The sequence below is a fragment of the Amblyomma mixtum genome, chromosome 5, assembly GCF_055824585.1.
Source record: "Amblyomma mixtum isolate Tamu chromosome 5, ASM5582458v1, whole genome shotgun sequence".
NCBI lineage: Eukaryota > Metazoa > Arthropoda > Arachnida > Ixodida > Ixodidae > Amblyomma > Amblyomma mixtum.
Window position 1 is genome coordinate 129,557,840 of NC_143016.1, and position 27,478 is coordinate 129,585,317.

The following is a 27,478-nucleotide window of genomic DNA, read 5'->3' on the forward strand; positions in this document are numbered from 1 at the left end:
ATTCGTGACTTACGTGACGAAACAGGGAGCTATAAACAGGCATGGGTTGGGGTGTAAAGGACCATTGCTCCTACCTACAAATATTAATTTCCCTAGTGTTTACCAATACCGAGCTACCGCGGATTGTGTGTTACTTTTTGACCTATTCTTGTATTAGCAAAAGTATTTAATTTCTACCTCCATTTGACAATGAGTCCTGGAACTAATATATGCAGCGTAACTGCCATTGTGGGAATTACACAGCGCATTATTAAATACGTTTTTGATGCGAAAAAATTTGGCACAGTCGCCTCCCACAAACTTTTGACAGTGGGTGTGCTGTACAGCAATCGTATGAAGAACTTAAGTGTGGGCGTCTAACTAGCGGGGACTCCGTTAAGTAGGGCGCAAGAAGTGTCGTGATCAACTACCCAAGCATGGGGCATTTTAAGTTCCGTTTGAGGTCCCTAGATAGCTGAAGCTCGTTAAAGATGGGGATCGACAAACTTTAAACACTCTTAGAAGTATTTTACTTTTTTTTTCCCCCAGAACAGTGACGTTTGAAAGCTTCTCATCGGGAGGCTGTGAGATTTGCCTATGCCTCGTACATCGTATTTCACGAAAGATTCGTTTATTCTTTCTGTTTACTTTAAGCTGGGCCGTGATTGACTTATGGCCTGGTGGAAGCAAATCCATAACGGTCCACGACCTGGATTTGCTTGTTTGGCTAACAGCATTAACCTCCATTAAAACTCCCACATCTGCAGTGATTCATTTGTTTTTCACGCAGAATATTACTCACCATCGCCATTGATATAGTTGGGCCCTAGTAATGAATAAAAGCGTTTTAAAATCAAGTCGTGCTATTTTTAAATATAGACGCAGGCCGTGATGCACCGCATCAAGTGATCCGCGCATGCATATTCGGAGAATTGCAAAAACATACATGCGTAGAAGCTCGCCCTTTTGCGGTGCAACAGCGGCACAAACTTTTCGAGTTAGCGTATTCACCCGAATGTAACTAAGGGTCGCTTTTGTGCGCGCGTGAAGGAGAAAGCGAAGTAACGGGAATGTAGCGTAAGGAACGATGCCGCAGTATACATCAGCGGACAAAAGTAACTCAGCAAATGGCTTTCACAAGCCCTCTCTGAAGAGAGCCGCACAAAAAGATTACCAGATAAGACCGGTACGAAAATAAGCATGGCTAAGTGTATGTAGTGCGCTGACCCGCCACGCCGTCACCGCGTCGACCATGTGCTTTAAACTCCTCGTCGTAAAAACTAAACTTCCAGTCGCTCAACTGAGCGGTGATCGAGTTATATGCTTCCCGAACGTGAGTGGTCGTTCTCGGCAACTTTTAAACGAGCTGTTGTCTTGCACTGAGCCGTCAGAAAATTTCGCGAGTTCGACGTCGCCCAAAAGTGTTTCAGATAGCGATACCGAGGAATGTAACGAGAGAGCCTTTTCGCGCGCAATAACAACGCCAAGCTTTCCGTGCACCCGCAGCGGATTACTGCCATTAGCGTGGTGCATCGGCGGCGCAGCGAGCGTTGAGGGAATCTGCTAAACTTTCAGAGAACGAAACGAAAGCCTTCAGGATGCCTTCAAGTCGCGCGTATTCTATCGCATTACCTCGAGACGATGCGTCGAATCCGCGCTCGATACGCATGTGCGCCGTCTCTGGCGAGGAGTTTCTGACTGCTCGGCCGCTGCTGCGGTGTATTTTGATCGGTATTTGTGGCTCGGAACTTCCGGTGGGCGACCAATGCGGCACTGTTATTTTGTTTTTGTTCTTTTTTCCCAATTCCCAAAATTGAGGGCCGGCCTACACGATTTATCAGCCATTATGCAAGTAAATACGTCATATGTGTTGTCTTTGCGTAATATTTGATTTTGACGCGAATATTCGACTATAATGCGAGAGTTACTCACTCTTCACTTCTGATTTTGGTTTAAAAAAAACACTGGCATTACTTTCGAGTAAATTCGGTAGTTGCAAGCTGGTGGCACCTGTCGGCCAGATCTGTTAAAATTGTCACTGATTTTTCACACTTCATTAGCAGGCTGCAATGCAGAAAGCGTGTGTATCGCTCTGGGATATGCAGTTAGTGCACGCGTCCCTCTCGGTGCCTTTTGTCCGTCCGTCCATCCTCTATGTGACGTTATCTGGTCGTCTGCTCCACTCGCTCAAAAAGCTAGTCACCCACCGTACAGATTCATTTTTGTGCGAATGAGAAAGTCAAACCTGCAGATAAATACTTGTATAAGACCCGCAAAATTCTGCGACGTGTGCCGAGAAATCAAGAAAATCGAATGCGAAACGCAGAGTTGCAGCTTAGCGCTAACCCAAAGCAAAGTGTGGATCGTGATGTACCAGCCACTGGTAGTATACATACAGCCCTCGATACCCCGCTGAAGTTTCATTGACAAAGGAGTACCGATCTCAGGTTTTCATGAGTTTTGCCGTGCAGCATACCGGAAGGAACTACGGGATTTTTATTTATGACTTGAGGACAAAGTCTGTAAGGGATGACCAGCTCTCTTTTTCTTCTTTTGCTGTTTCTAGATTGGTTGTCGCAGTCTTGACCTTTCCGGTGCACTTACTTGAAAGTTTTCTGGATGGCCTTTTACCGTTATGTCCCTTTTCTCTTCCGATTCGTTCTGGACACACAACAGACCTTTGGCGCTCCAGGCTAACTGGGTTTCGACACTTCAAAACCGGCCTCAACGCTCATGAATCGGAAGTCTGTAAACACACCGTTGTTTCCTCACGGCAGCTGGCTTTTCCGAAAGCCTTTGACTGTGCACGATCGTTGTAAGCTTGGACGCGTCTTCTTTTTCTCTACACTCGCGTTGTGTGCCCTGCGTACGGCATCGCAAACCGGGTATCTATTGGGCTGACCTCTCCTGCCTGCTTCGTTTTTATTCTCCGCCTCGCATTTCGAGGCTTTTCAATGCACCATGTATTATAACGGGAGCCTGTGAGCTGCCGTGAACCTATTGTCCGCTTCCGAGCCTGAATGACGACAATATTAAGGCGAAAGCCTTTAATGCCTCATACTGTCGTTAGCAGACGCGTCGGCAGCCGTGTCGACAGACGCGTCCGCAGGAGTGTCGACAGACGCGTCGGCAGATTCGCGCGCCTTTCGGCGTCACTGCTTAAAAGGCTCAAGGTTCCAGCATGAATAAAGGCGCATCTAGTGAATGCATGGGCTTCATAAATAAAATAAAAGGAGTAAAGTCAAGAAAAGGGAAATAAAAAATAAAATAAGAAAATAAACAAAAATAAAGACAAAATAAAAATAAGATGTGAAAATAAAAATAAAATCAATAAAGTTAAGAAAAGGAGCAAAAAACAAATAAAAACAAAATATGAAAAATAAAAAGTAAATTAAAACAAACAGTGGCCAGGAAACGCTTTCGCCTTGCAGCACTTTAGAGAGCCAAAGTGCCCCGGAATTATTTTCTGATATCGAGCGGGTTTCTTTCTGCGTTTAGAAAAGTACAAGGAAACGAGGTTATTAGAAAATTTGAGAACATATACTTTTGATAGCCTATTTTATTAAAAATGTCGTCGAAAGCGGTGTCGCCACCTTATTTCTCATTTGAAGTATCCGAAAGCAGTTTTCAAATATGAGGCCAACGCTATTTGCGCGCGAATTTTATCTGACGTACTCCTAGAGAACTAAACGCACGTTACCAATAGAAAAATTTCCGGGCCACAGCGGCCACGATGGAGTGCAGAAACGATGGCTTTGCCATTAAACATGACGACGCGAAGGAAGAGGGGGAGAGAAGCTTTAAAGAGAGGAAAGGCGGAGAGGTCGGCCGGTGGAAATATGTCCTGCTACTTCACACTGGGAGAAAGGAGAAGAGAGAGAAAAGAAGAGGTAGAGTGCAAATGGAAGGCGACGTTGTCACAACGCAGTGAGCTGCATAGAGTAACCCGGGCAATGCAGATGTCCACGCAAACACTGGTTTGCAGTCGTCTCTCATGTAGCACAAGCTGTCCATGTCCTACACACAACACACACGCACTCATGTCACTATCACATGCTTCGGGGGTGGTCTTCCACGTACACACGGAAATGACTTCAGCGAGCCCTCTCGAGCTAGCGGAAAGAAATTAACGCAGTCATTTCGGCAAAGGGCGCCTGTGACCAAAGCCACCTAGTCTAGGTGGCTTTGCTGTGACACCGCTCCGCCGGTGCTCGGGGGCGTGAAAAGATGGCGCCGCCCTGTTATTGCAGCTGCGAATATTGAGCAATGGTGAAACGCGCAGCGCGCGTCACAATCTCGTCGAGGACAGCTTTGCTGCGCAACGGTAGGAGAGGAGAGAGAGAGAGAGAGAAAGAGAGAAAGAAAGGAAGAAAGAAAGAAAGAAAGAAAGAAAGAAGCAAGGAAGGAAGGAAGGAAAGAAAGAAAGAAAGAAGGAAAGAAAGAAAGAAAGAAAGAAGGAAGGAAGGAAGGAAGGAAGGAAGGAAGGAAGGAAGGAAGGAAAGAAAGAAAGAAAGAAAGAAAGAAAGAAAGAGAGAAAGAAAGAAAGAAAGAAAGAAAGAAAGAAAGAAAGAAAGAAAGAAAGAAAGAAAGAAAGAAAGAAAGAAAGAAAGAAAGAAAGAAAGAAAGAAAGAAAGAAAGAAAGAAAGAAAGAAAGAAATAAGGGTGAGAGACAAGGGGCGTCACTCTGAACTATCTTCACAAAGTACTTTATTGCTAACTCAGAAATCACCGCTGTAACAACTTATAAATACTTGGGGCCGCCGCGGTACGTGGCTCAGTGGTTACGGCGCTCGGCTGCTTACCCGAAAGACACGAGTTCGATCCCGGCCGCGGCGGTCGAGTTTCGATGGAGGCGAAATTCTAGACGTCCGTGTACTGTATAAGAAGATTATGTGTTGGTGACTGAGAGGACAGCGAATAAACTATAGCGCCCGATCTCGGTTTATTAGAGGGACGATTGCTATGTATGTGTCGTCGACTCCGAAGGCATCAAGGCACGGCTTGCTAGTTCGTCAAACCGGTTTGAGCTCTACCTAATCATTCAGTCTTGGAGGCCGCATTTTAGCATTATGAACGGCTACGAATGGGCGGCATCGCAGGGCTGAACCCTACCTCTCGCGAAGTCCGATTGCGAGCTAATACGATGTGCGCCTTGGAGTGGGCACTATTTCGGAAGTAGTCGTAGAAAACTACAGCGCGCCTTATTGGAAATTCGTATCAGTTATTCAATAACTATCCGAACACTGCACAACAAATTCGATTAGTTTTGAATAATTTTGAACAAGCACTATTTGATTCGTTCAACGATTCTAATGGGATGATATACGATTCGCTATTCTAAAATTTCGAACACTCGCACGCCCCTACAAACACTCGCACGCCCCTACAAGTCTAGTATCCGATGCAGTAGCATGTATGCATGACGTCGGACGGATGCCACACGCAAGAGCTGCGTCACATCGAGGAGGCGTTTCCCGCGAGTCCCGCGCTCAAGCTAGCATGCGTAATTGAATAGCACGAAATAGGATAGTCTACGAATACGGCTGCCCCCGAGTTTTTATACGTGCTCCACTATCTGCAGTGAATAAAAAGTTAATTAATTAATTGTCGTTAATCACTGGGTTAGCAATGATAATTATATATCAGTTTGTGTCTGCCTGGCTGCATGTAGCCTATTTTATAAACACGGATTAGCCAATATAGCAGTAAAAAGGCATTAAGCTGTTCTCTAGCGCACACTCTCTTAGCGGCACGCTGCCCAAGCTGTGAGGTAGATTTCCTTCCCTAAAAATACGTAACACTTTCGGTTGAGAGCAGAAACAAATTCCCTCTTCAAAACGTGCGAACTTCTAGCAGTTGTGATTATTATAACCGACGTTTCAACCTACTCTATTTGCTGACTTCAAGACCTCCAGTGCCGCGTTTAAAAGCCTCTTCTCACCGCCGCGGTGGCTCAGTGGTTACGGCGCTCGGCTGCTGACCCGAAAGACGCGGGTTCGATCCCGGCCGCGGCGGCTGGAATTTCTTGAAGGCGAAATTCCAGAGGCCCGTGTGCTGTGCGATGTCAGTGCACGTTAAAGAACCCCAGGTGGTCGAAATTTCCGGAGCCCTTCACTACGGCGTCTCTCATAGCCTCAGTCGCTTTGGGACGTTAAACCCCAATAAACTAAACCAAAAGCCTCTTCCCGTTGCTAACTGCATCCATTTAATACGCTTCGCAGTGGGAATATGCCTCCGTTTCTATAGAAATCTGCTCCGGGACTTGGGCAGCATAGCCTGCCCCTAAAAGGGCATGCGCTAGAGGACAGCTTACGCCCTTTGTGCTCCCATATAGGCTTATGTGTTTAAAGTGTATGTTGTTTTGTATGTAAAGTGTTCTTTAAAAAAAAAAAATCCGGAACGTCTAATATCGAAAACACATAACACAGCTGGTATAAAAAAAAGCCATACATCATACGCTGGTTTAAATTCTGTGCATTTCTGAACTGTTGCCGCAGAGTTGAATTGAATAGAGTGAGCACGTTACGCATATTTCTTTGGACCAGCACCATGCTTTGGTCAGCAACTTGGGATGGCGGGGGAGATAAGGCCAGTACGTGAGGCTGAATTCCCCAACGTTGCAATTCCCAGCGCAATAAAACCATTCAAAGCTGTTGTAGTTTTAATTCTTTTTTTCGCTCTCTATTCGCGACAAAGATGATGCTGGCATAATTGCTTTCACTGAAATTGTCGGCTGTCTAGATCACGATAAAAAATGAAAGAGTCAGTACCGTAGACGGAAAACAGAAAGAAACTTGGGCATGCGATCTGCCGTCGTTGCCACCAGTCTTTTCAAACCAAGAAGCAGTGCGTTTGAATTCAACCGCGCTCTCGAAATCGAAACAAGGCGGCCGTGCACTGTATTTAGAAGAATTATGTTTCAGTCTCGCAACCATGTGCCGGAGCCTATGGAGAGTCGGCTAGCTAGCCGATCCAATACAAGTCAAGTTCAGTTCGCGTGCTGCAGTAATTTGCTGTGCTTGTCTCTTCTACTGACTGCCAAGTGGAATTCGCGTTTTAGCAAGTGTAGGGTGTGTAAATGTGTGGCCGAAAGCTTCGTATTTGATTTTATCTTGCTAATAAATAATTTGCCGTAGTTGGTCTTGTAGTGGGCTCATCGCAAGTAGCCGGCATAGCTGCGTTGGATACCATCTGTGCCGCCGCTCATTGACAGACCGAGGTAGGATGGCATCTATTTTCCTGGTGCGCGTAGTTTATTATATTGGCGGGTATCGGTTTCAGCGCCAGCATTTCCGACTTCTTTCGAGGTTTGTTTGATTGCGGCAAGATCAGAGCTTCAAAGTCTCGGACGGATCGCGCTTGCAAACTAATACTGTCGGCACAGCCGATAGTTTAGTTGTCGAAGCGACTCTGCTGCGCAGCACATACTTACAGATCGTGGTCGTTTCTTTACTTAATGTTTGACTTTGGGCGTCACCTTGGTTCTTGCTTCCTTGATGGGCATACCTGTCCAACGGGGAAAAATGTTGCTAAAAACGTCTTGCCGGCGTTATTACGCCGAGCGACCCTCTCGCAGGCAATTTTTTCCGCTCCTCGGCTGACAGGAGGCGAGACCACCGGGCTGATTTTGGTTAGTTTTAATTTACTGAAAATATAAGCTGCCTTTACATGCCCTGTATGGAAACGACGGCCGTTGGTATTACTTTGCGGGTATTTATGACATTGTTTACTTAATGTTTCACTGACAGTGTGTTGCACTGCAAAGACCTGGCCATGAAACACTACGGTGTCAAAAAGAAACTCCTCCCAAGACGTCACAGATCTGTCATTTGTATTTCGATGTAGTTCGCTTTCTGCCTAGAGCACACAATACTCCATTCTCGTCGTCCGTTATAGCCTGAGTCGCTCCGGGACGTGAAACCCCATTAACCAAACCACAGCCATTCCCTTGTCACTTGTGACTTAAGCTTCAGAGCCATATCGTTTACAACTGAATTGTGACATTTACCGAAGTTTGTGTGCCTTCTGAAGCACATTTTGGCTGTACCAGCGGTACACAGGTTTGATGGCTACAAAAAGTAGTTGGCAATGGCTTTGCTGGCTGCCTTGTTCCTGTTAAAAAGTGCTTGCTTCAAGAGTTAAGAAATGCCTGGCCACTTACAGAGCATGTTTTGTGGATACCAGCCATGCAAACTTTTATCTAGTTAACGTTAAGAATGTTGACTGCTATGCTGATGTTATGTTCATAATTTATGAGTATGGTTCTGGAATACAGCATGATTTTGTGCTCAGAAATTTTTTCGCAGAGAAAGATTGCCAATTGCTGCAGTGACCAAGATAAATTGTGAAATTCACTATCGGGGACGGAAGTCTCCACCATGCGTACACATTGACTTCCATGCGTACACATTGACTTCCATGCGTACACATTGCATGGCTTCCATGCGTACACCATGCGTACACATTGGCTTAACAAAGCATTGGCTTCCATCCATGCTTGTGGCAGTGAAATTCAGACTCACCCTTCTTGGTGTGCAGTAGTGAAATGAAGTGACATGTTGCACCAGTGTACACTGCATCAGTGCACCTAAATTAACTTTCGCCCATCCTGGAAACTTTTGACCACTATGGTACGTACTGAACACAAATATAAACAACTTGGGAAGAAACATTGCACTTAAACACACTACTCATGAAACTGAGAACCAAGCTGGCTGCTAGATTTCATGCAACCAAAATTATTTTATTTCTACACTTCCTAAATTCTTGAAATTGGAGCCGCCAATATTGTGCTAGTACCATAGAGCGGTAGTGCTCTTATTTTTCCTGAAGCCATATGTGTCGCTGAAATCGAAGAATATTTGTCGCAGAATTTGCCTGTGATATTTGTAACATATCTATCTATTAAGTGAGGTAGTACTGGCAAAATAGCTATATGTCTTTTTATTTTTATATATTTATTATCATTTTTCGCACCTCTCTTGTATATAGGACGTACAACTGAGGTCTTCATGTTTCCTAGAAACTGTCCCATATATAAAGTGTCGTTCAGTATTAATGAAATAATATGACTAAGTTTGTTTATATTGTCGTTTATGGCTCTGGGTCTTTTTTGTCGTATCCAGCAGGCTTGTTGTCTGGAATAGTCACTACTAGTATATTGAATTCATCTGCTGTTATTTCTAGTAGAAAGGCTGAATTAATATTGCTTGGTAGTAATGACGTTTTTAACTCTGTTTCTGTGATTTGTTGCCAAAGGTGATCTGGAGCATAAAGGAATACTGAATTGAATACGTCACGTAGAGATGACAGATCATATAGGTCTCCAGATCTCTCTTTAATAGTGGTATTGGTATTTGTTTTGTAAGAAAAGAGTTGACCACAGTTCTTTCTGTTTACATTTGATCCTGTGCAGTTTGTCAGAGAAGAAATGAGTGTATAATCAAAAGAATAAGCTAAGGTAATAAAGCGCAATCAACACATTTTTTGGGAGGCTTAGTATACAATGTCAGCTAAACTGTTACAGAAAAGCAGGTTGTCTTGAATGCTGGTTGTCAATTCAGGAAGGTGGTTCTAACATGCTGATGTGCAGAGAATTAAAGACTTACTGAGAATTAAAGAATTAAAGAGATGCATGTTGACTTCCATTGCAAAGTTCGCTTCTGCTTCATGTAATTTCACTCTTCAAAGCATGCTGAAGGCTTCCTACAGGCATTTCTTTGCGTAGTAGACAGTGTTGCAGCATTCCATTAAATAATAGACCTTGCTTCCTTCTTTTCGTTCCTTTCCACAGGCATTGCTCCAGGCCCACGATGTGGTGGCACACGAGGTGTACAGTGAGGAGGCGATTAGGGTGACACCGCCACCGCTGACACCGTTCCTCAACGGCAACCAGGAGGCAGGTGGTAGCGAGGCTGGCGACATGGAGCAGGTCACCCGCGTACGCCTCGTCCAGTTCCAGAAGAATACCGATGAGCCCATGGTGCGTGTGCTCTGCAGACCCTGTCCCCCCTTACTGGTCCCTGTATGGCGTGGGGCAAGTTTTGACTACCTGTAGTTTATGAAATCACCTTTTGGCAGAAAAGCAGGGTGTCATATAACTCACAAAAAAACTGACTTTGAACTCATTTACAGAAGTGGAATTCTCGATGCTTTAGCTTCGCTGCCGTGGTAAGGTAATTGTAATCAAGCGTGCCGGACACTTGTAGCAAGGAGCATGCTGCAGTAGTGCCTGCCAAAGAGACCATTGTTTCTGTTGCCCAAATTGGGTGCACTGCATCCAAAGCATTGTCAGCATGATGCTGGCTAACAGTGTCAGTGTAACTGGTGGGTAGGGAGGAACTATATGGGGAAAGAGATTGCATAGATATCATGTGAGAGGATGTTGGTTGTTCAATTCAAAAGTGTAAAATGTCTAGTGGACCATAATGTGCAGTGTGCTTGAGCAGAACAAAATGAGGATGCAAGCAGCCAGAAAAAGCTTAAAGGTAGTAAGTTTTCCTTTGCTTGAGCACAGTGTAGCTTCTGTTTCCCTAGACAGCATTGAGGATATATAGCACTTCCTCTGGGTTTAACAGCATAGCTATTGGGGTTGATGTGTGTGATAAAAAAATTATTGTGTTAAAATTGCCTAATAACTACTTGAATGTTCTTGTTATTTTTTATGTCAGTAAGGTGCACTTACATGTAAAATAAAAGCAAGAAGGTTTCCTGTTCACTTGATCAGTGCAGAGGCTTTATCTTGGCTCTAGGTTTCTATTTTACCTATTCTTAGATTATTCTTCTATTTTACCTATTAATTAGATTGTAATTAATGGCTCGTTTGTTTATTCCTTGTAGATTATTGCTTCATATGATCTTACCTTTTGCCACTTCAAATCTCTGTACAATTTTTTCACCACAAGGTGGTATTTTTTTTGTGTTTTCTCAGGAAGGGTTGAAGCTTTGCAGCACATGTGAAGGTCTGCCATGTGTTTCGTTCTGCTTGCTTGCAGGGTATCACCCTCAAGTTGGACGAGGATGGACGATGTATTGTGGCTCGCATCATGCATGGAGGCATGATTCATAGGCAAGGTGAGAGAAGAACTCTGTTTGCAAAAAAATAAGTCTTTTATCAATCTTGATTTCTTTATTAATGCAGACAGCCTTGTACAACACTCAGCCTGACGTTCTTGTGCATACGTGTGTTTGCATATGAGAAAGAGAGCAAGTATGTGCTTAAAGTATCCATATCATGATAGACAGAAACATGAAGAAATTTGGCAGGCTTTTTTTTTTTTTCTATCTTATATGAGTCTCCCAGTTTTGCTTGGCTCCACTACAAGGAGTCAGAAACGCTTAGTGGGACCTGCTTTTTCCACTGGCACCTGTTAGCAGTTGTGATGTGATCAATGAGCCATGGCTCATTCCTCTGTCAATAGCGCCGAGAATCGGAAAGTGTTCTTGAAAAAACTGCTGTTCACTGCTCGCGATGGTCATTGGTCTCTTGTTCTCCTTTCTTACAGCCACGCTACACGTCGGGGACGAAATACGCGAAATCAACGGCATCAGCGTTGCTAACCAAACAGTAGAAAGCTTGCAGAGAATGCTCGTAAGTGTTCAACTTTTGTCATTCTACAGTGTTACAGAAGTAAAAAAATAGTTTGGGTTTCTTTACTACTGTTTAATGTATCATTTATTATTTCTTTAACCCCGTATTGGACTTGGACAGGCCAGGCTCGTCATAAGCCGACTGTCATTTCTGGCTTATGACAAGTCCAGCCTGTTGTGTGCTGTCTGCAGTCATATCCAGTCTAAGACAAGTAGGTCTCATCCAAAGCATTTTTTTGGCTTGTCGACAGATGGCAGCACACATAATAAAAAACCATTTTGGTACCACTTTCCAACAGAAATGCGTCCTTTAGAGGGTAAATCCTGTACTTGTTTATTTTGTACCACCTTTTCTGGTAGCTGAGTGTACCTGTTACAGAAAGGAAATGCATAGATCATATTTATTGATAAAGAGGCAGAATGTGGTGTTTAAAAAATGCTAAAAGAAGAATGTAACAACTAGCGTAGTGACGTATAGTTTCGTGTTGTGTGTCAGGCAGTTTTCGGTAAACCATCTTTGCAACACCAAATGGTGTCCAACTGCTTGCCACAAATGTTTTTGTGCCCAAACCCATCCTTGGCAGTAAGATAGATCAGCATTTTTAAGGCGGAAGCCTTTAATGCCTCATCGTTGTAAGCAGGAGTTGTCGACAGAAATGTCACACTTTTCAATTGGTCGAAATGGTCATGATGTCACAGTGCACGAATTTCAAACGGGCCCAATTGTACTTTGGCGAGTAACCGTGCAACCAATTAAAGGGATGGTATAGTGAGGCTCCAAGTTAGCGGGACTGAGTTTAGCCTAATTAACCTAATTCTCTAGTCAGACCAGAATGATAAACAAAACCGAGTAGGAAATTGGTCGAGTTGGGGAATCAAACTAGGGCCTACAGAGTGCGAGACGAGCACGCTAACCACTCCGCCATGCCAGCTTGATGGTTTGGAATGAACAAAGGCGCCTCTAGTGAATATGGTGCCTTCGTTCACTCCCATCTTCCTCCCTTCCCTTATGGTGAGGTTCAGGTGTCCACCGAGGTATGCCAGACAGATACATTTCCTTCCCTCACTAACCAATTTACCGACAAGTAAGGCATAGAGCCGAACGGGTGATGGCGTTCTGCGGACTCCCTGACAGTGTTGCAAGACGCTGTCGCGTTCCACTCTTAAGAGGCGAAGCTTAACATCTTAACCACACATCAGTGACACAAGCAGCAACACTGCGCTTAAGGCTTTCGCCTCACCGCCTTTTAGGTCAACAAAGTGCTCCCCTGAATTTTTTATATCTTGTTGTTTTTGAAAATTTGTTTTACCCCTCAGGGTAAAAAGCATTACAGAGGAGTAATGGAGCCAAAGGAAAAGAAAATACAATGACCGACATTGAGAAAAAAAAAAGAATGCAGTGTACATAAATGTACAAATGTTAAACCAGAAAATGCAATGTTACTGAAAGGCTCTCGAGAAAGTAGAGTATTTCTAATAATGATCAGGTATATAAGAATGTGGTTCCATTGTTATCTGGTACGGGGTGTGAATGATTGAGCGAAAGTTCGAGTGGTCAGTGGCTCAGTGCCTACTTTGGCAAGTCAAGTGGTACTATACATATTGAGGCTAAAGGGTGAGGTGATTTTTTTAGATCAGTTTAATTGCTGCGAAAAGAGGAGCATGGGCTTATCACTTTTTGTGCTAGGCAAGAAGGCACCAGAGCACTGTTGAAAAGCCGTAGTCATGCTGTGCTGTTTGCTTGTTGTTCGAGATGACTGGCAATGACTGTCATTCTTTTATGCCCCTTATCTCGAATGTTCTATGCTGGCTTTAAACTGAGGGGAGCCTAAAGTGGTGGGGATTCTGTTCTTTGACGACTGATGACTGCTGCCCAGTACACTTGTTATCTCCCACATCAAGTTAAATTCTTTGTGTGTCCAAATGAGCCCAATGAATAGCTCATTCCCGTGCCACATTAGTCTGTCTGTCTGTTCACAGCATTGTCACCGTCATGTGACAACATCATTGTCATTCTGCTGCTGTACTGGAATGTAGATAATCTAGTACATATGAAATTCAGAACTCACCAATAAGCATGACATGAAAATTTAGATAGCTGTACTGCAGAAGAAGATTGAAATTCAGTGTGAAAATTCTTCATGAACCACAGATTTCAAAGTGTCATGCTTATATATCTACAATTCGAGTTTCACAAATTGTGGGTTGCCTCTGGGTGCAGTCTCAGATACAGTTCTCAAAATTTACTCAAGAGTTACAGAGTGCCACCAATACAGTGAACCCTCACATGTCATGCAGTATCATTTAAGTTGGAAGTTTTTGTGTCACTTGATGAACTTCAGTAGGTACGACAGTGTGTTCATCAGGGCTTATCTCGAAATGTTTCAAGAGATGAAATTCGGATGTCTTAAAATATGCCCTCTGAAAAGTAAAATATAAAGGGGGGGGGGGGGGGGGGGGGGTGCATCAGAAGGCCATGCCATGCACCATGCTATACAGCAACTTGCAAACCTGTGCCAGTTCAGTGCTGTGTGCCCCACTAAGCAACACTCTTACTCTTCGTGATTGGCTGCCGTGTTGGCTCAGTAGTTATAGTGCTCGGCTGTTGACCGGAAAGATGTGGGCTCTATCGCGGCCGCAGCGGTTATTTTTCGCTGGGGGAAAATTCTAGAGGCCCATGTGCTGGGCAGTGTCAGTGCACATTAAAGAGCCCCAGGGTGTCCAAATTGTCCGAAGCCCTCCAGTGCAGTGTCTCATAGGCCGAGTTGCTTTGGGATGTTAAACCCCATAAAACCAAACCGAACCGTCTTCATGATTGGTATGCCAGAGGTCATTGCACGCTGCCTTTACTCATCCTTGCTAAGCCTATGAGTGGCAGAAACACCGCTCTGAATAAAAAATACAACACATTTCTCGCTCATAAGTTTTCTTATAGGACAGATGAAACAAAGTGAAAGCCCAATGTCCCGTTTAGGGTCAGTGAGCCTTCTGAAAAACACACTAACGGCAACGATTTTATCCTGGAGCAAGGGGTTCTTCCTCAAAGCATGCTGTCATGTTGGGAACAATATTTTAGCATACTGAAGAGCCATGCACTCTAAAATCGAGAAACAGCATCTGGCATAAGCGCACTATGAAGCACACTATTTTTTAGCATATGTATGCATACGTTATACTAAGACTCCCTACTGTTAGTATGCTGACAACTTCATTATCTCGCTTATCTTTAGTCTGTGTTTCTGGTGACTATTTTCTTCTTTTTTGTATAGCTAAAAAAAACAAAAGTCTTGTATTTGATTGCTGCTAGAGCTCTCGAGTGATATGTGCACTGAAAGCTGTCTGCTGGAAAAGACTGCCAGATTTTTGACACTGATGTGATTAGAACGGCTCTTGCTTTTGTGTTCTTTTACAGCTAGTGCCGCAGTAACCACTGACACAACCATTGTTTCGTTTATTTTTGCGGCACGCTCACAGTTGCGTCTTTTCTTGTTGTTTTTCACGCAGAGGGACGCACGTGGCAGCGTCACCTTCAAGATAGTTCCCAGCTACCGCAGTGCGCCGCCACCGTGTGAGGTAATCTTTCAGTACGCCTCCGAGCTGGGCACTCAGCTCAGCTTCTGCACCAATGGTGCCCCAGCACAGCCTCTGTGATGATGCATGGTTCAGTGAGGCCGCTATGCCTCTTAACAAGGATTGGACAAGGGCTGCCAGCACTCATCAGGGACAGAATGGGATGTAGTTTGGAGGATATTCGGTTTCGCCTGTTGAATGCCTTTTCCTCCCCTCTCTACTCTTTATTTTTTCTTTTCCTCAAGAAAAAGCACTCACCCCAAATACTTCATGTCTGAAGAAATTTCATACTTATCGTTCAGTTAATTCAGATCCGACTACATTAGAATGGCTGCCATAATGGGTCATTATACAACACGGCATGAGCTCCGAGTGCACGAAGAAGATGTGCATGGCAGTAACTGTGCCAAGCATCTTTCGAAGACTCACTTTGAATTGCTAGAAGTCAGCCACATTGCATTGCATTGCAAAGTAGCAGTTTAGATTTTTCGAATCTAAGCACCCCCTCTCACTTTGGGCATCGCGATCGTGAAAAAAAGGGGGTGCTTAGAATCGAGTAAATACGGTAGTTCAGTTAATTCAGATCCGACTACATTAGGATGGCTGCCGTAATGGGTCATTATACAACACGGCATGAGCTCCGAGCGCACAAAGAAGATGTGCATGGCAGTAACTGTGCCAAGAATCTTTCGAAGACTCACTTTGAATTGCTAGAAGTCAGCCACATTGCATTGCATTGTGCCCATTATTTTTTTTTCTTTGCCTGTCATGTGTGTGCAGTGTTGTCCTGATGTCTCGGGTATAGGGAAGTGTGCGCTAAATTATAGAGTGCATGCGGTTCATGCGATGAGACTGTGAAGTTCAGAGTGGCTGAAACTGCAGTTTGGTAGGGGCGTTACATCAAGTTGAGCACTGTTGCAAAAGGGAAAATAAAAAAAGCTGGTCAAAAATGCAGGTTTCGCTGTGGGCGAGGGAGTAGAATCTAGAGGGGTTTCTTTTGTTTTACATGATCGTAATTCTTATGAATAACAACGCTACTGAGCACTGTGTCATAAATCTCCAGAGCTGTAACTACTAAAAAAGGGTGGTCTCTCAAGGGCTTTAGAAGACTATGAAGTACCACTGGTGGCCAGATTCAAGTGGGTAGTGAGAATAATTTTTGGAATCTCAGCGCTTGCCATTCCACATCCTTTATGCTGTCCTTTGGTGAAATTAGTTATATGTATCTGAGGGCGGCATCTCTATTAAGGAAGAACCGGGCACTGGTGTCATATGTGGTAATGAATGGGTTAATAAATGTCAGAACATACAAAAAGTAGTATGATTTAACTATGGCTTAGTGCTTAGTGTTTCTCCATCAGGTCTCAAAAAGCAATCGATCATTGATGTTGAGATAAATTGGAAAATTATTCTTACACCCATTTTAAAGATGTCTGCTCACTTCCTGTTAATTTTATTGCTTGGGGTTGAGTAAAGCATAGTTCTTCATTAGCAACTTAATGGCTTGTGGCCATGGTACCAACTTATACACGTACTACCTCATAATTCTCACAAGACAAACCAGAGGGACGGTCTGAAAGCTGATTGTGTTCGAGTTTCTTGCTGAAAGGAAAGTGCCATATATTTGGGATCCCTAAATTTTCCTTTATTGATTGTTTCATTGCCATCTGACCATTTCACACCCTCTGAAGCATTGGCACTGCTGCATGACCGTTCAGCTTGTTAATATATGCCCGTTTTGGTTGGACGTGAACCAAGTCGGAAGTACGAACCTTTTCTTCTTTTGTATGTGTCACAGGCAGCACTGTTTTGTTTGTGTTGTCGCTCCATGCTTGTTGTTTTGTTGGTTTCGCAAAAACTGGGGCACCTTAGGTAGTAGTTTAATGGCTGTGAATGCAGCATTGGCTCCTTCCTGTAGTAGCATTCATCAAGACAGCATCGTTTAGTTTACGCGATTTCCTTGCAGCATCACATTAAAATGTTTGCAAAAGTCAGAGTAAGATGTTTCCAGGCAGGGCCTCACATGTAGACTATCTGCTTTTATACGAAGCAGAGCTGCCCATAAAGGTTCAGATGTACTATCAGCACCAGATGAAGCGCAAACAAGAAAATCAAAATGAGAGCAGCAGAATGAGGCAATTTTAGGTGAGGGAGATCGAGGACAAGCCCACTTATTTTTACCTTGATAACATCAAGACCATCACGTGGAAGTTTTTATGGAGCCCACCTCTATATCTTCTCCAGTAGCTAAAATTTTTGTGTTCTTGTATTCAGGTTGCAGTTATTTAGTTTGCGTTTCATTTGACGATGATAGTACATTCCATGTGGGTTAGGGCCTTTTTATCTTTTTCAGAACAGTGCAGATTTTTTGTCTGTAATAATTATCTCTTAAGAAAAGAGCTTTGTCAAAATTCGAGATGAAATTAGTTAAGATGCCTGCCTTGGCAAACTTGCTTCCTTGGAGCCTTCTTAAAAATACTGCCTTTAATATGAGCACAGTTCAGTACAGGGTTAGGTCACGTGCTATATTTGCACGACGTTTTCTAGGTGCCCTCATCTTGGTTTCCTTGTTTCTGTAGTTTAAAATCTGTTTACTTTCGAGTGCATGTTCTTGACATCTGTTCTGTGTCGGAAGCCTTGTTTCTTGCATGGCTTCTAGCTTACAGCAGGGAATCTTGCGTCGAGGCATTTTTTAAGTTATACGTGTTCACGCTGTTTGGTGATAACTGATCTATTTGTGCCATGCTGAGCTTGAGGTATAAAAATCACAGCAAGTTCACTAGACAGTGTGATTACTGTGCTGTTGTCAAGTGTGCCAAGTCATTGAAGAAGTGCCCAATTTAGGGCCGGCAAGGTGACCGCTCTAAAGTCTCAGTCAAATACTAACAGGGAAGAATGAAATGTCTAGTGGTGTACATTGAATGTGTTGAATTCTACAGCCCACTCAAGCCAGCACAGCAAAGCTGAACATTATTTTTATTGCGCGCTTATTGCTGTGGCAGAAATGTATTTTATCATGAAGCCGCAATGCATTGTTGCTTTCACAAGCTGGATGTTCAGTTCTGTAAGCTAGGCTATGGTGTTGTTTAGCTCACCACAGGTGCCTTAATGCTTAAATGCATTGTTAGCTGCTAAAAGTAGACCACTCTGACCTGCATTATGGGTAGTTGCTCCAATATCAATTTTACACATTTTTCCAATATGTAGCAGGCTTGAAATCTTAATGTTTGCTTGTACAAGCCATAGTTATGATCCATAATAAATGTGCAGAAATTATTGTTGCTCCGCAAAAGCAAATTGCGATAGCTATTGCACATGTTAAAGCAGGACTTCGAAAGAAAGAGTGAAGAAACAGGGAAGTCTACTGGGTATGAGCTTGCTAGGAGAACATGAAGTGACAAAGGAAAAGTTTAAAAGGTCCCAGGGTTTAGGCATTTCTTGTTCCACATGCTTTTTTTTTGTTGGTGGTGCAACTCCGTATACTGCCATTCTATCTTCTACTATGCAAAATAAGCAGAGTAGTGTGTAAAGCAGCTGCCATAATGCCACGTGTCTGCTTTTGCAGTGCAATAAGTGTTCTCAGCAAGCCCGCAGGAGTTATTTCTTGCTGTAAATCATGGAGCTCACTAGTCAGCAGCACCTTGGTTTTTGCTTGCTGCTTTCTCTTCGTCACAAAGCACCTTATATCTTTTTGTTTGCTTGTTCTGGCAGTTACTATGTCACTTCGTGTTTGTTATTAGCAGGTCCGCTGTTCTCGTTAACGCAGATGAACTGCTCGCATTGCATTGGCTTTTGCTGTTAGTCCTCTATTCTGTTGAATGTTGCAAGAACTGAATAATTGCTTGTTTTCGATAATAAATGCCTTGAATGCATCAAGCGTGTGAGTGGTGGTATTGTTGCTGTTTCTAACACCACACCACGCCGTTCGCGTGACTGCCCGTTTAATTACTACGAGCGACATCTCATTCTCTCCGTGTGTTTTCTGTTTGCAAGCCGCTGCATAAAATTTCTGGTGCTGGCACGAGTCTGCTCTTAATATATGCCCCCTTTACACCTGCACTTGGGTGTCGGCATAATGTTTTTATTTATTTATTTTTTTTACATTTATTGACACCTCTTGACAAGAGGCATGTCATTTTGTTCCTTTATTGGTTACATTTTTTTGCATTTTTTTTTGGGGGGGGGGGTGCCACAGCTACGAAAAATACTGCCTGGAACTGCACAGAAATGCTTACTTTCAATCCCTGTTTCCCCTCCAGAATGCAGTGTAGAGCTGCGTTGAGAGAGAAAAAGTGAGATTATTTTAAGCGAACTCCCTGACATCAGTGACTGTGTGGTGTGGGTGACACTCCGAGGTGCTGCTTATGAGCTGTTGGGCACTGTTGTATCTAAACCCTCAGTCATGCTTGCTGCTACGTCTCCTATCTTTCCAATCTCCAAGGTCAGAAAAAAAAATACCGGCCCATGTTAGCAGCATAGTGGGGTTTTTCTAGCATTTTTTTGTTGTTGTTTAACAAAAAAACTGTTGACATACTGTCAGCAAGCACCTGTATTACACAGGAAAGCTTAAATTTGAATTAACACGGAAGATTGTCAAGTTTGTAGGAATGGTAGTATTTTGAACAGAAAAAAAAAATTTCTACATGATACTAAAGTAACGCTCATTTTTACTCATTTTTGTGAAATAGAAAGAGTTAAATGAATGCTTTTGTAGCATCTTAATTTGCAGTACAATTAGTAGATACACAGGCAATTGTTTTTTTTTTTCTGCTCAGTCGCGCCAAACTTCTATTTTATTTTATTGCTGTTGGGCAAACATTGCGAATAAAGCCCCTGCATCAGAACCCCTGCTTTTAAAGCCTCTGCAAATGCTGCTGGAGAGGCAGTTATTCATTGATGCTGAAACAAGCAAACCATTCAGATGTAACAAGAACCTTTGCGAGTTCTCACTAGCAACTCAACTCTCCTTTTTGCTTTTTCTGCCGTCTTTTTGTTTCGTTTTGACAGACTGAGTGGTTTTACAAACTTGTATCAGACCATAAATTATATACAGCCTGCATTTTTAGAGGAAGAATTTTGTTCCTTCACAATTTACTTTTCTGTGCTTTACAATTATTGTCGCGAACAATTCTCCGATTGCATTTTCTTTTTGAAGATGTTCACAAACATTGAATGATTTTGGGTAAAGTGTTATATCAGTCATTAGCAATGGGTGAATAAGCAGGTGACTGTCATCACTTTGATGAATTTGCTACAGCTATACTTACCATTTAGCTGATTACACTTCTTGATTGCCTGTGTGGTTTTTGTTGAGTACTTTATGCTTTGCTGTTCCTCTAGATAGCTTCTTTCTCATATATGACTGTGTGCTGCTTTTCGTTGATTGTCTAGGATATTAAAACCATAAAATTTGCTCAACTCTTGTCATTAGCTTGTACATGACGCTTCCTAGTTTATCCATGAAAACTGCTGCAGCTTGCAGCCATGGGACCTCTCTTAAATACACAACGAGTACTAACTTGTCGCATGACTCTTTGAGTTATAACTTATAAGGTTTAACTTGCTTCCTACATTACATGTTAATTTTAAACCATTACTACTTCAGGAAAAAAACTTTTTTTTTTGGCCCTTTTCAACATCGTCGATCTTAGTAATCTGTGCTGACATGCTGTTTCCTGAGTCAGAACAGCAAGTAGTAAGCAAAGCTACACATGGTATTAGCTAGCATGGATGGTTTACAAGCCTCATCATTTTGGTCAAACCCGTTGCCTGGTTGTGATGTCGTACAATATGCATGTGTAAGAGCCGTAGGAGCATTTTGTCGCATAGAACCTTGAAAGTTCAAAGCAGAATGGAGTCTTTGGCGGGTACAGAACTGCATTTTGGTAGAAGTGATTCATTTGTTCTTCTTTTGTCCTTTTTCTTTTTCTTCTTCACCCATCTTTCTTTGCCCTCCTTCCTTCCTGCTCTGCCCCGTATAGTATTTCAGGATTAACCCCCCGCCCGTTCTAGTAAGTAGGCCTTTTGGGGCCTTGTTTCAATTCTCTGCCTGCATTCTTTTCTGTCTTTCTTTACTTTCTTTAGTTTCCATTTGGCACTTACTTTGTACTGGCTGGCTGGAGACTGGTGCACTTTGCATTTTGTGTGACATTGGGACCACTTTGGGCTCAGCATGACACTTGCACCTTTGTTTGAGTTGGGCTTGTTGCATGCTTTGCATAGCATGCTGGTCTTTTTATGTTTGTGTCACCGTGTCAGCATTCGCACTGTACGGTGCTGTGCAACTTTTTGGACCTGTGTGTTGTGTTCGTAGAGGTTGTTTTTGCTGAAGCTATTGACATTTTGAGCTCAGTAAGATGCTTATGAAACAACCGTTCACTTACTTGCTTTACTTTGTCATGCTGTCCTTTTATCACTTCTGTTATCTAACAGTGCCAAAGCAGAGACACTGTTATTCAGAAAGATATCTGGTTTTTATAGGCTGGACCTGTTAGCATATCTGGGCTGCCATGAAGGTACTCTGTTTTATTATGTCTTAATACCGAGGCAGTTGCAAAAGGCTGTACTGAACAGCAAGTACTTAATATAACAACCATAAGAAATGAGGTGGCTGTTTGTATTCAAAACACAGCAGTTTGTTATGAAATGTCAGGAGGTATGTAGCTTTCTCTACACAAAGCTCGGACCGTGTAAAAAGTGCTTGTTTTATTTTCTCTGGTACTCCTCTTTGGAAATATCCTAATACAACTATACTTCTGCATTTCACAAGTGCGGCATTTAAAAGGTACAGCATGTGCTTTATTCTTAAAATATTAATGGTTATGTTAATAACTGGAAGGCTGTAGCATTATCATTTTCATTGCTGTATCAAATGTTCATAATTTTACAGGAATTTTTCTCATGTGTAACCTTCCTCACTTGTTATATATATATATATATATATATATATATATATATATATATATATATATATATATATATATATATATATATATATATATACTTTGGAAAAACCTTGGATTACCTTGGAAAAACCACTTCAAAAATACAGCTGGAAAGACTGAGACAGTTCACATTAGAATAATTTTCTCATAAGCACGCAAAATACACTCCATCTGGCGTTGAAACACCAGTGCTTACCAAAAGTGTCGACTTCATTTTCTTCAGAACATGTCTTGCCTTCCCAGAAAAAAAAAAAAGAGAAAAAAGCTGATGACAGTTTACTGTGTTACTGTGTGCAGGATTGGAATTATACTTTGTATGTTTTAAACTCATTGTTTCCATATTTTTGGCAAACAACTAGCAGATTCCTTTTCTTAATGCAGCAAACAGCTGGAACATGCTTTGTCATTGGTGACAAACAAGAGCAGAGTAGCTTTTCTGTGACCAAAAATATTTTATATTTTTATTAAAGAAACTTTGCTCAGACTTTCAGATTGTGGAGATAAGAGATACTCAAATGGATACCTGATGGGCTAGGCAGGAGTGTGGGAGGATTCTGTCAAAGGTCAGATCTTCTGTCGTTGGCTGATGGGCCTTGAGATGCGGACCAGAGGGCTGGGTTAAAAACTCTGTGCGGGGACCAGCAGCATTAAGTGGAATTGCTTCATGTCTAGGCTAGTTTCGCAGAGCTGACAGTATCGGGTATCAGATCAGTTGGTAGCATGGTAAGATATCACATCGCATCAGAAAGTGAGTGTTTGTGCCTGACAAATACTTGTACTTTTTTTTTGTATTTTAAGAATACAGAAATTGAAACTGACATCATCTTCTTTGTATGTAGAATAACGTACTCAATGCAGACATTTTAAATTTAGGCACATGTTCTTTTTCTATTTGCCTCATATTGTCCATCACCTCCTTCTTAATATCTCTTGGGCAAAGAACTTTTTCAGGCTATCTTTCTTCATTTGATTCACATGTATGAAACAAGAAATCGGAGAAAGCCAATGAAACCAAGGTTATACCAAAGGGAATTTTAAGCTTCCTTTAGTCATAAAGCTAACATCATTAATGTTGCAAGAATGTGAACAAAAGCTTGCAAAGGCTGCTGGGATACCCACAGGGAAACGAAGTGAACAATGCACGTTACAAGATCAAGGTAATTAAACTCAATGACTGAGTCTAGTTTGCAGTAAAAAAAACAACTGATCTACGTAAATGAGCACTTAAAGTTGCACATTTGTCTTACTGAAAAGTGCTTGGTATAAGGGAAGGAGTTTACTCTGCGTTATGTATGTACAGCGTGTTTCACCTAAGGCTTTACACAGTTTTTAAAAATAGGCTTTTTGAGTTAAAAGGGAGCTTTTTTCAGCGTAGCATTGTCAGTGGTGTGTTACATCAGAATGCAGCTTAAATGGGCTAAGTAGAAGGCTGGTTAACCAATATTCAGTAGTTAATTTTTAGCTATTATTTTTAGGCTCCTTAATTATTGAGAGGCTTGTAGCCCGCCATGAGTAATATCCATATTAGTTTTCAGAATTTCGAAAACACGCTTACCCTTATCGCTGGGGCCTAACAAATTTTGGCTATTTTGATGAGTTACGTGTACTGGAGAGGTTGCTTTGCCCGCAAGCTTCTCCAAATTTCATGTATTTTGGCACAATGTAGCCAGAATTTGTTGAGCCACAGAGCCAAGCATAACCCCATTTTAGAAATTCTAAAAACTGATATGTCTGTAACTTACGGCGGGCTACACGCCTCTCAATAATTAAGAATCCTAGCAGTAATAGTTAAAAAGTTAACTATTCAATATTAGTGTACCATCCTTATAATTATCACCTCTTAGCTGTATTCTGATGTACTACACTGCTGACAATGCTATGCCAAAAAAGCGTTCTCCTTACTCAAAAAGCCTATTTTTAAAAATTGTGTAAAGTCTTGTTAAACACCCTTTATATAGAGAGAACACATTATGGTTGTGACACTAGCAGTAGTGTATTACCTATACAGGTATATTTAATTATCTGTTCAGTCACATGTGCAATGTATGTACTCTCAGTGTGAAAATAGAGTAGTGATTCTTTTTATCTTCTGGTCTTTTTCTCGTTTCATATCACAGCTTATAACATTGGTAAATCCTCATAGCTGCTTCACTGCTGATCTTTGATCAACACAGCTATGCTTTCCTGCACTTGTTTCTTTTTTTTTTTTTCTGATGATCTGTACGTCAGCTTGCGGATTTTCACAAAGCAGGAGGGAGCATAACAACAAGGAGTTTTCCTGTCTGCTGCTTTGACTAGATAAATGTTTAGTCAGAATTGAAATGTTAGGACTTAGCCTGCAGCTTGCGACTTTTGCTGCAGAATGGAAAGATCAGTATAGTCTTCACCAGCAGCTTTGCTTGACAGTACCCAAATTTCAGTCTCTTAGCCACTACCATATTTCATGCATTGTTGTGTACAAAATTAAATATTCATATCTTTAGTACGAGAGGAAAAGGATGACAGAGAGATGACAAACATGGACAAAATGCTTAACAATTTCTGACATTAAATATTTTAATGAATTGAGTAAATGTTTTTACTTCAGGTTTAACATTCACTCACTCCTACTGTAACAGGACCAAGTGGTACAAAATAGTCAGCTACTCAGGTCAGTTGCTGCCTCATAGTATTAAAATTTGCAACCATTTCCATGTTATAGCTGTAGAGTGTACTGCATTAGGGCCATATTTACCTATACATTCTTCCGTTTCCCGTATCACGAGAGTGCTTACAACTTGCTGCATTCTGTAGGTAGCTTGCAGGCTGCTATACCTCAACCTGTTTTCTCCTTGTCACATACATACTTGCAGAACACCATTCTTCTACAGAGCAGTTTAGAAATTAAGTACTCGTTGAAAAGATGCATGGAAGTCTTAGAGAAGGCCTTTTCTAGCCACCTTGGATTGCAGGGTTATAATAATAATAGTATTAGGTTATATGCATTTGTTATTTTCACTCTCTCCGGCTGAGCACACAGTGATGGGCAGGCAGGTCAGAGAAGCAGCATGTACACAGAAAATGGCTTCAAAAGTGAGTATAACATATGCATACAAAAAAAGAAGAAAGAATGAATTTGGAGAAAAGATGAACGCAGATTGGAAAGCTGCCTGAACATTAACAATGAGTGTTTACAAAATTTTAGGCAAGGGAAGAAACTAACCAGAGTACCCAAACAACACTCCTTGCATCAACCTACCAGAACGCCAAAAATAGATGTAGTCACGAAAGGGAAGAACTATGGTATAAGCAAGACGAGAACACAAAGATCTCAGTATCATCATCATCAGCCTGCCTGCGCCCATGGCAGGGCAGAGGCCTCTATCATATCTCTCTTATTAACCCTGTCATATAGCATATAGTGCAATATATAGCTTCTAAAGCAAAAAAAAAAAGTGTTAATGGCCAAATACAGATTAGGGGCACCAGCTCTTGGCCTCCTTTTTGGCTTCATGCAGGATTATATTGTTTAGTGTAAACAACATAACAGTCCACAGGTCTTGTGGTAATGGGCAGCCACATATGATGACATGCATTCATGCTCATGAATGGCAGTGTACCAATATCCCTCAAGATAAAAGTATACAACAGCTGTATCTTACCGGTACTCACCTATGGGGCTGAAACGTGGAGGCTAACAAAGAAGATTCAGCTTGAGTTAAGGACAGCGCAGTGAGCTATGGAAAGAAAAATGATAAGTGTAACGTTAAGAGATCGGAAGCGGGCGGAGTGGGTGAGAGAACAAATGCGGGTTAATGACATCCTAGTTGTAATCAAGAGGAAGAAGTGGGCTTTGGCAGGGCATGTAATGCGAAGACATGATAACTGCTGATCCTTAAGGGTAACGGAGTGGATTCCATGAGAAGGCAAGCGCAGCAAGGGGCGGCAGAAAGTTAGGTGGGCGGATGAGATTAAGAAGTTTGCGGGGATACGGTGGCCTCAGCTAGCGAGGGACAGGGTTAATTGGAGAGACATGGGAGAGGCCTTTGCCCTGCAGTGGGCGTAGTCAGGCTGATGATGATGATGATTCGTGCTCATTTATTGTGCTCCTGATGCCTATTCGCAATGCTGAAGTACAACTTTGCCTATCACTGCAGTCAGGAGTGAAGATATGCTCAACTTCATTACACAGAATGTATTTTTTTGTTTTGCCGTGTTTCAGTGCAAGCATGTTGTTGCGTGTGCTTTCAGCCTCTGTTCTTTTTCATTTTGCAACCTGCTGGAAGGACAGGGTGTGGCCTCATTATTGAAACAGTGTGTAACTGAAAAGGTGTGCTGATTGGTGTTCTGCTATGTGCTGTTGTCTCGAGAGTAGAGTGCTGTGGTTGCGTTGCCTGTCTGTGACTGCATTCGCAAGTGTTCTCAAGATGCCGCCCTGTGTAAACAGTGACCCCACAGATGCTATCACGTATGTTAGCCATTTACAGTGTGGTTTTGTATTTGTTTTCGGTTCATGCAAAATAGTGTGAGCAAGCTGACAACCCTGTGGCATACATTTGATTATTCTTTGGGTCACAAACATTGCCTTGGAAACACTTCTCTGGCGTGGCAGCCTTACACATCAGTCGTGAAATCAGTGTAGGAGGTGTGAGTTCTGGGATATGAACAAGAAAAAAATGACAAAAATAACAGAGACTAGGGTACACCACCACCACTGTTCAAATTTGACAAAAAGGACCACCAGGTGATTATAGCTCTGTTGTATGCCTCTGCTTGCTAAATTTTTCTACTCCTAGTGCCTAGTGTGATTTGCTAATTTTTCGCACACTTTTTTTTTGCTGCTATCAAAGCAGGATTTTAACTGCTATGTAGTCACCGCAGCTAAAGCAAAACTGTATTTCTAGAGCCTGTCTTAAGTTCTCAGCAGTCTTTGAAACAGTGCTCCGGCTATGGTCACGGTGGACTCTGAACCTTTTACGTGAGTTGTGCATTGTAGGAGATGACTTATATGTCGTATGTGTGTAAGGCACCTGCGTCTTCGCACCTCCGATGGGAATATTATTTTGGCTTGACAATGAAAGAAAAGCTTTTTCAGAAACATTGTGACATATTACAGACACAGCAGGATCCAATTATGTGCTGTAGAGTATAGCTTTTGTGACCCATGTGCTCAGCGTCTGTTATTTGTTTGTGGTTGCTGGAACCATTGCTAGGTTGTGGTTTTCATATCATTGCTAGGCTTTTGTGAGGTGTTATTTTTTTTATATATTTTTTATTTTTATATTTGTAATGACCATGGCATTGGAGCTTACTCTTCATACTGTGCAGGTCAAGTTACAATCCAGTGGAGAATGCAATGGTCTTGAAACAGTCCATGCATAGAACCGTGTTCATGGTATCATCCTGTGGTGCCATCT

General features: G+C 42.3%; 1 protein-coding gene across 4 annotated transcripts in view; it reads left to right on the forward strand.

The window, feature by feature from the left end:
* CASK (peripheral plasma membrane protein CASK) overlaps positions 1 to 27,478 on the forward strand; it is a 629,306-nt gene that overhangs the window by 572,619 nt on the left and 29,209 nt on the right. For 2 of the 4 annotated variants that reach the window (XM_089546010.1, XM_089546012.1), the window contains 5 exons: positions 9,773 to 9,961; positions 10,974 to 11,052; positions 11,484 to 11,569; positions 15,073 to 15,141; positions 21,120 to 21,149. In XM_089546010.1, the coding sequence (XP_089402136.1) occupies positions 9,773 to 9,961; positions 10,974 to 11,052; positions 11,484 to 11,569; positions 15,073 to 15,141; positions 21,120 to 21,149 (453 nt within the window). The remainder of the gene's footprint in view (positions 1 to 9,772; positions 9,962 to 10,973; positions 11,053 to 11,483; positions 11,570 to 15,072; positions 15,142 to 21,119; positions 21,150 to 27,478) is intronic. The other 2 variants (XM_089546011.1, XM_089546015.1) reach the window with 1 other exon arrangement.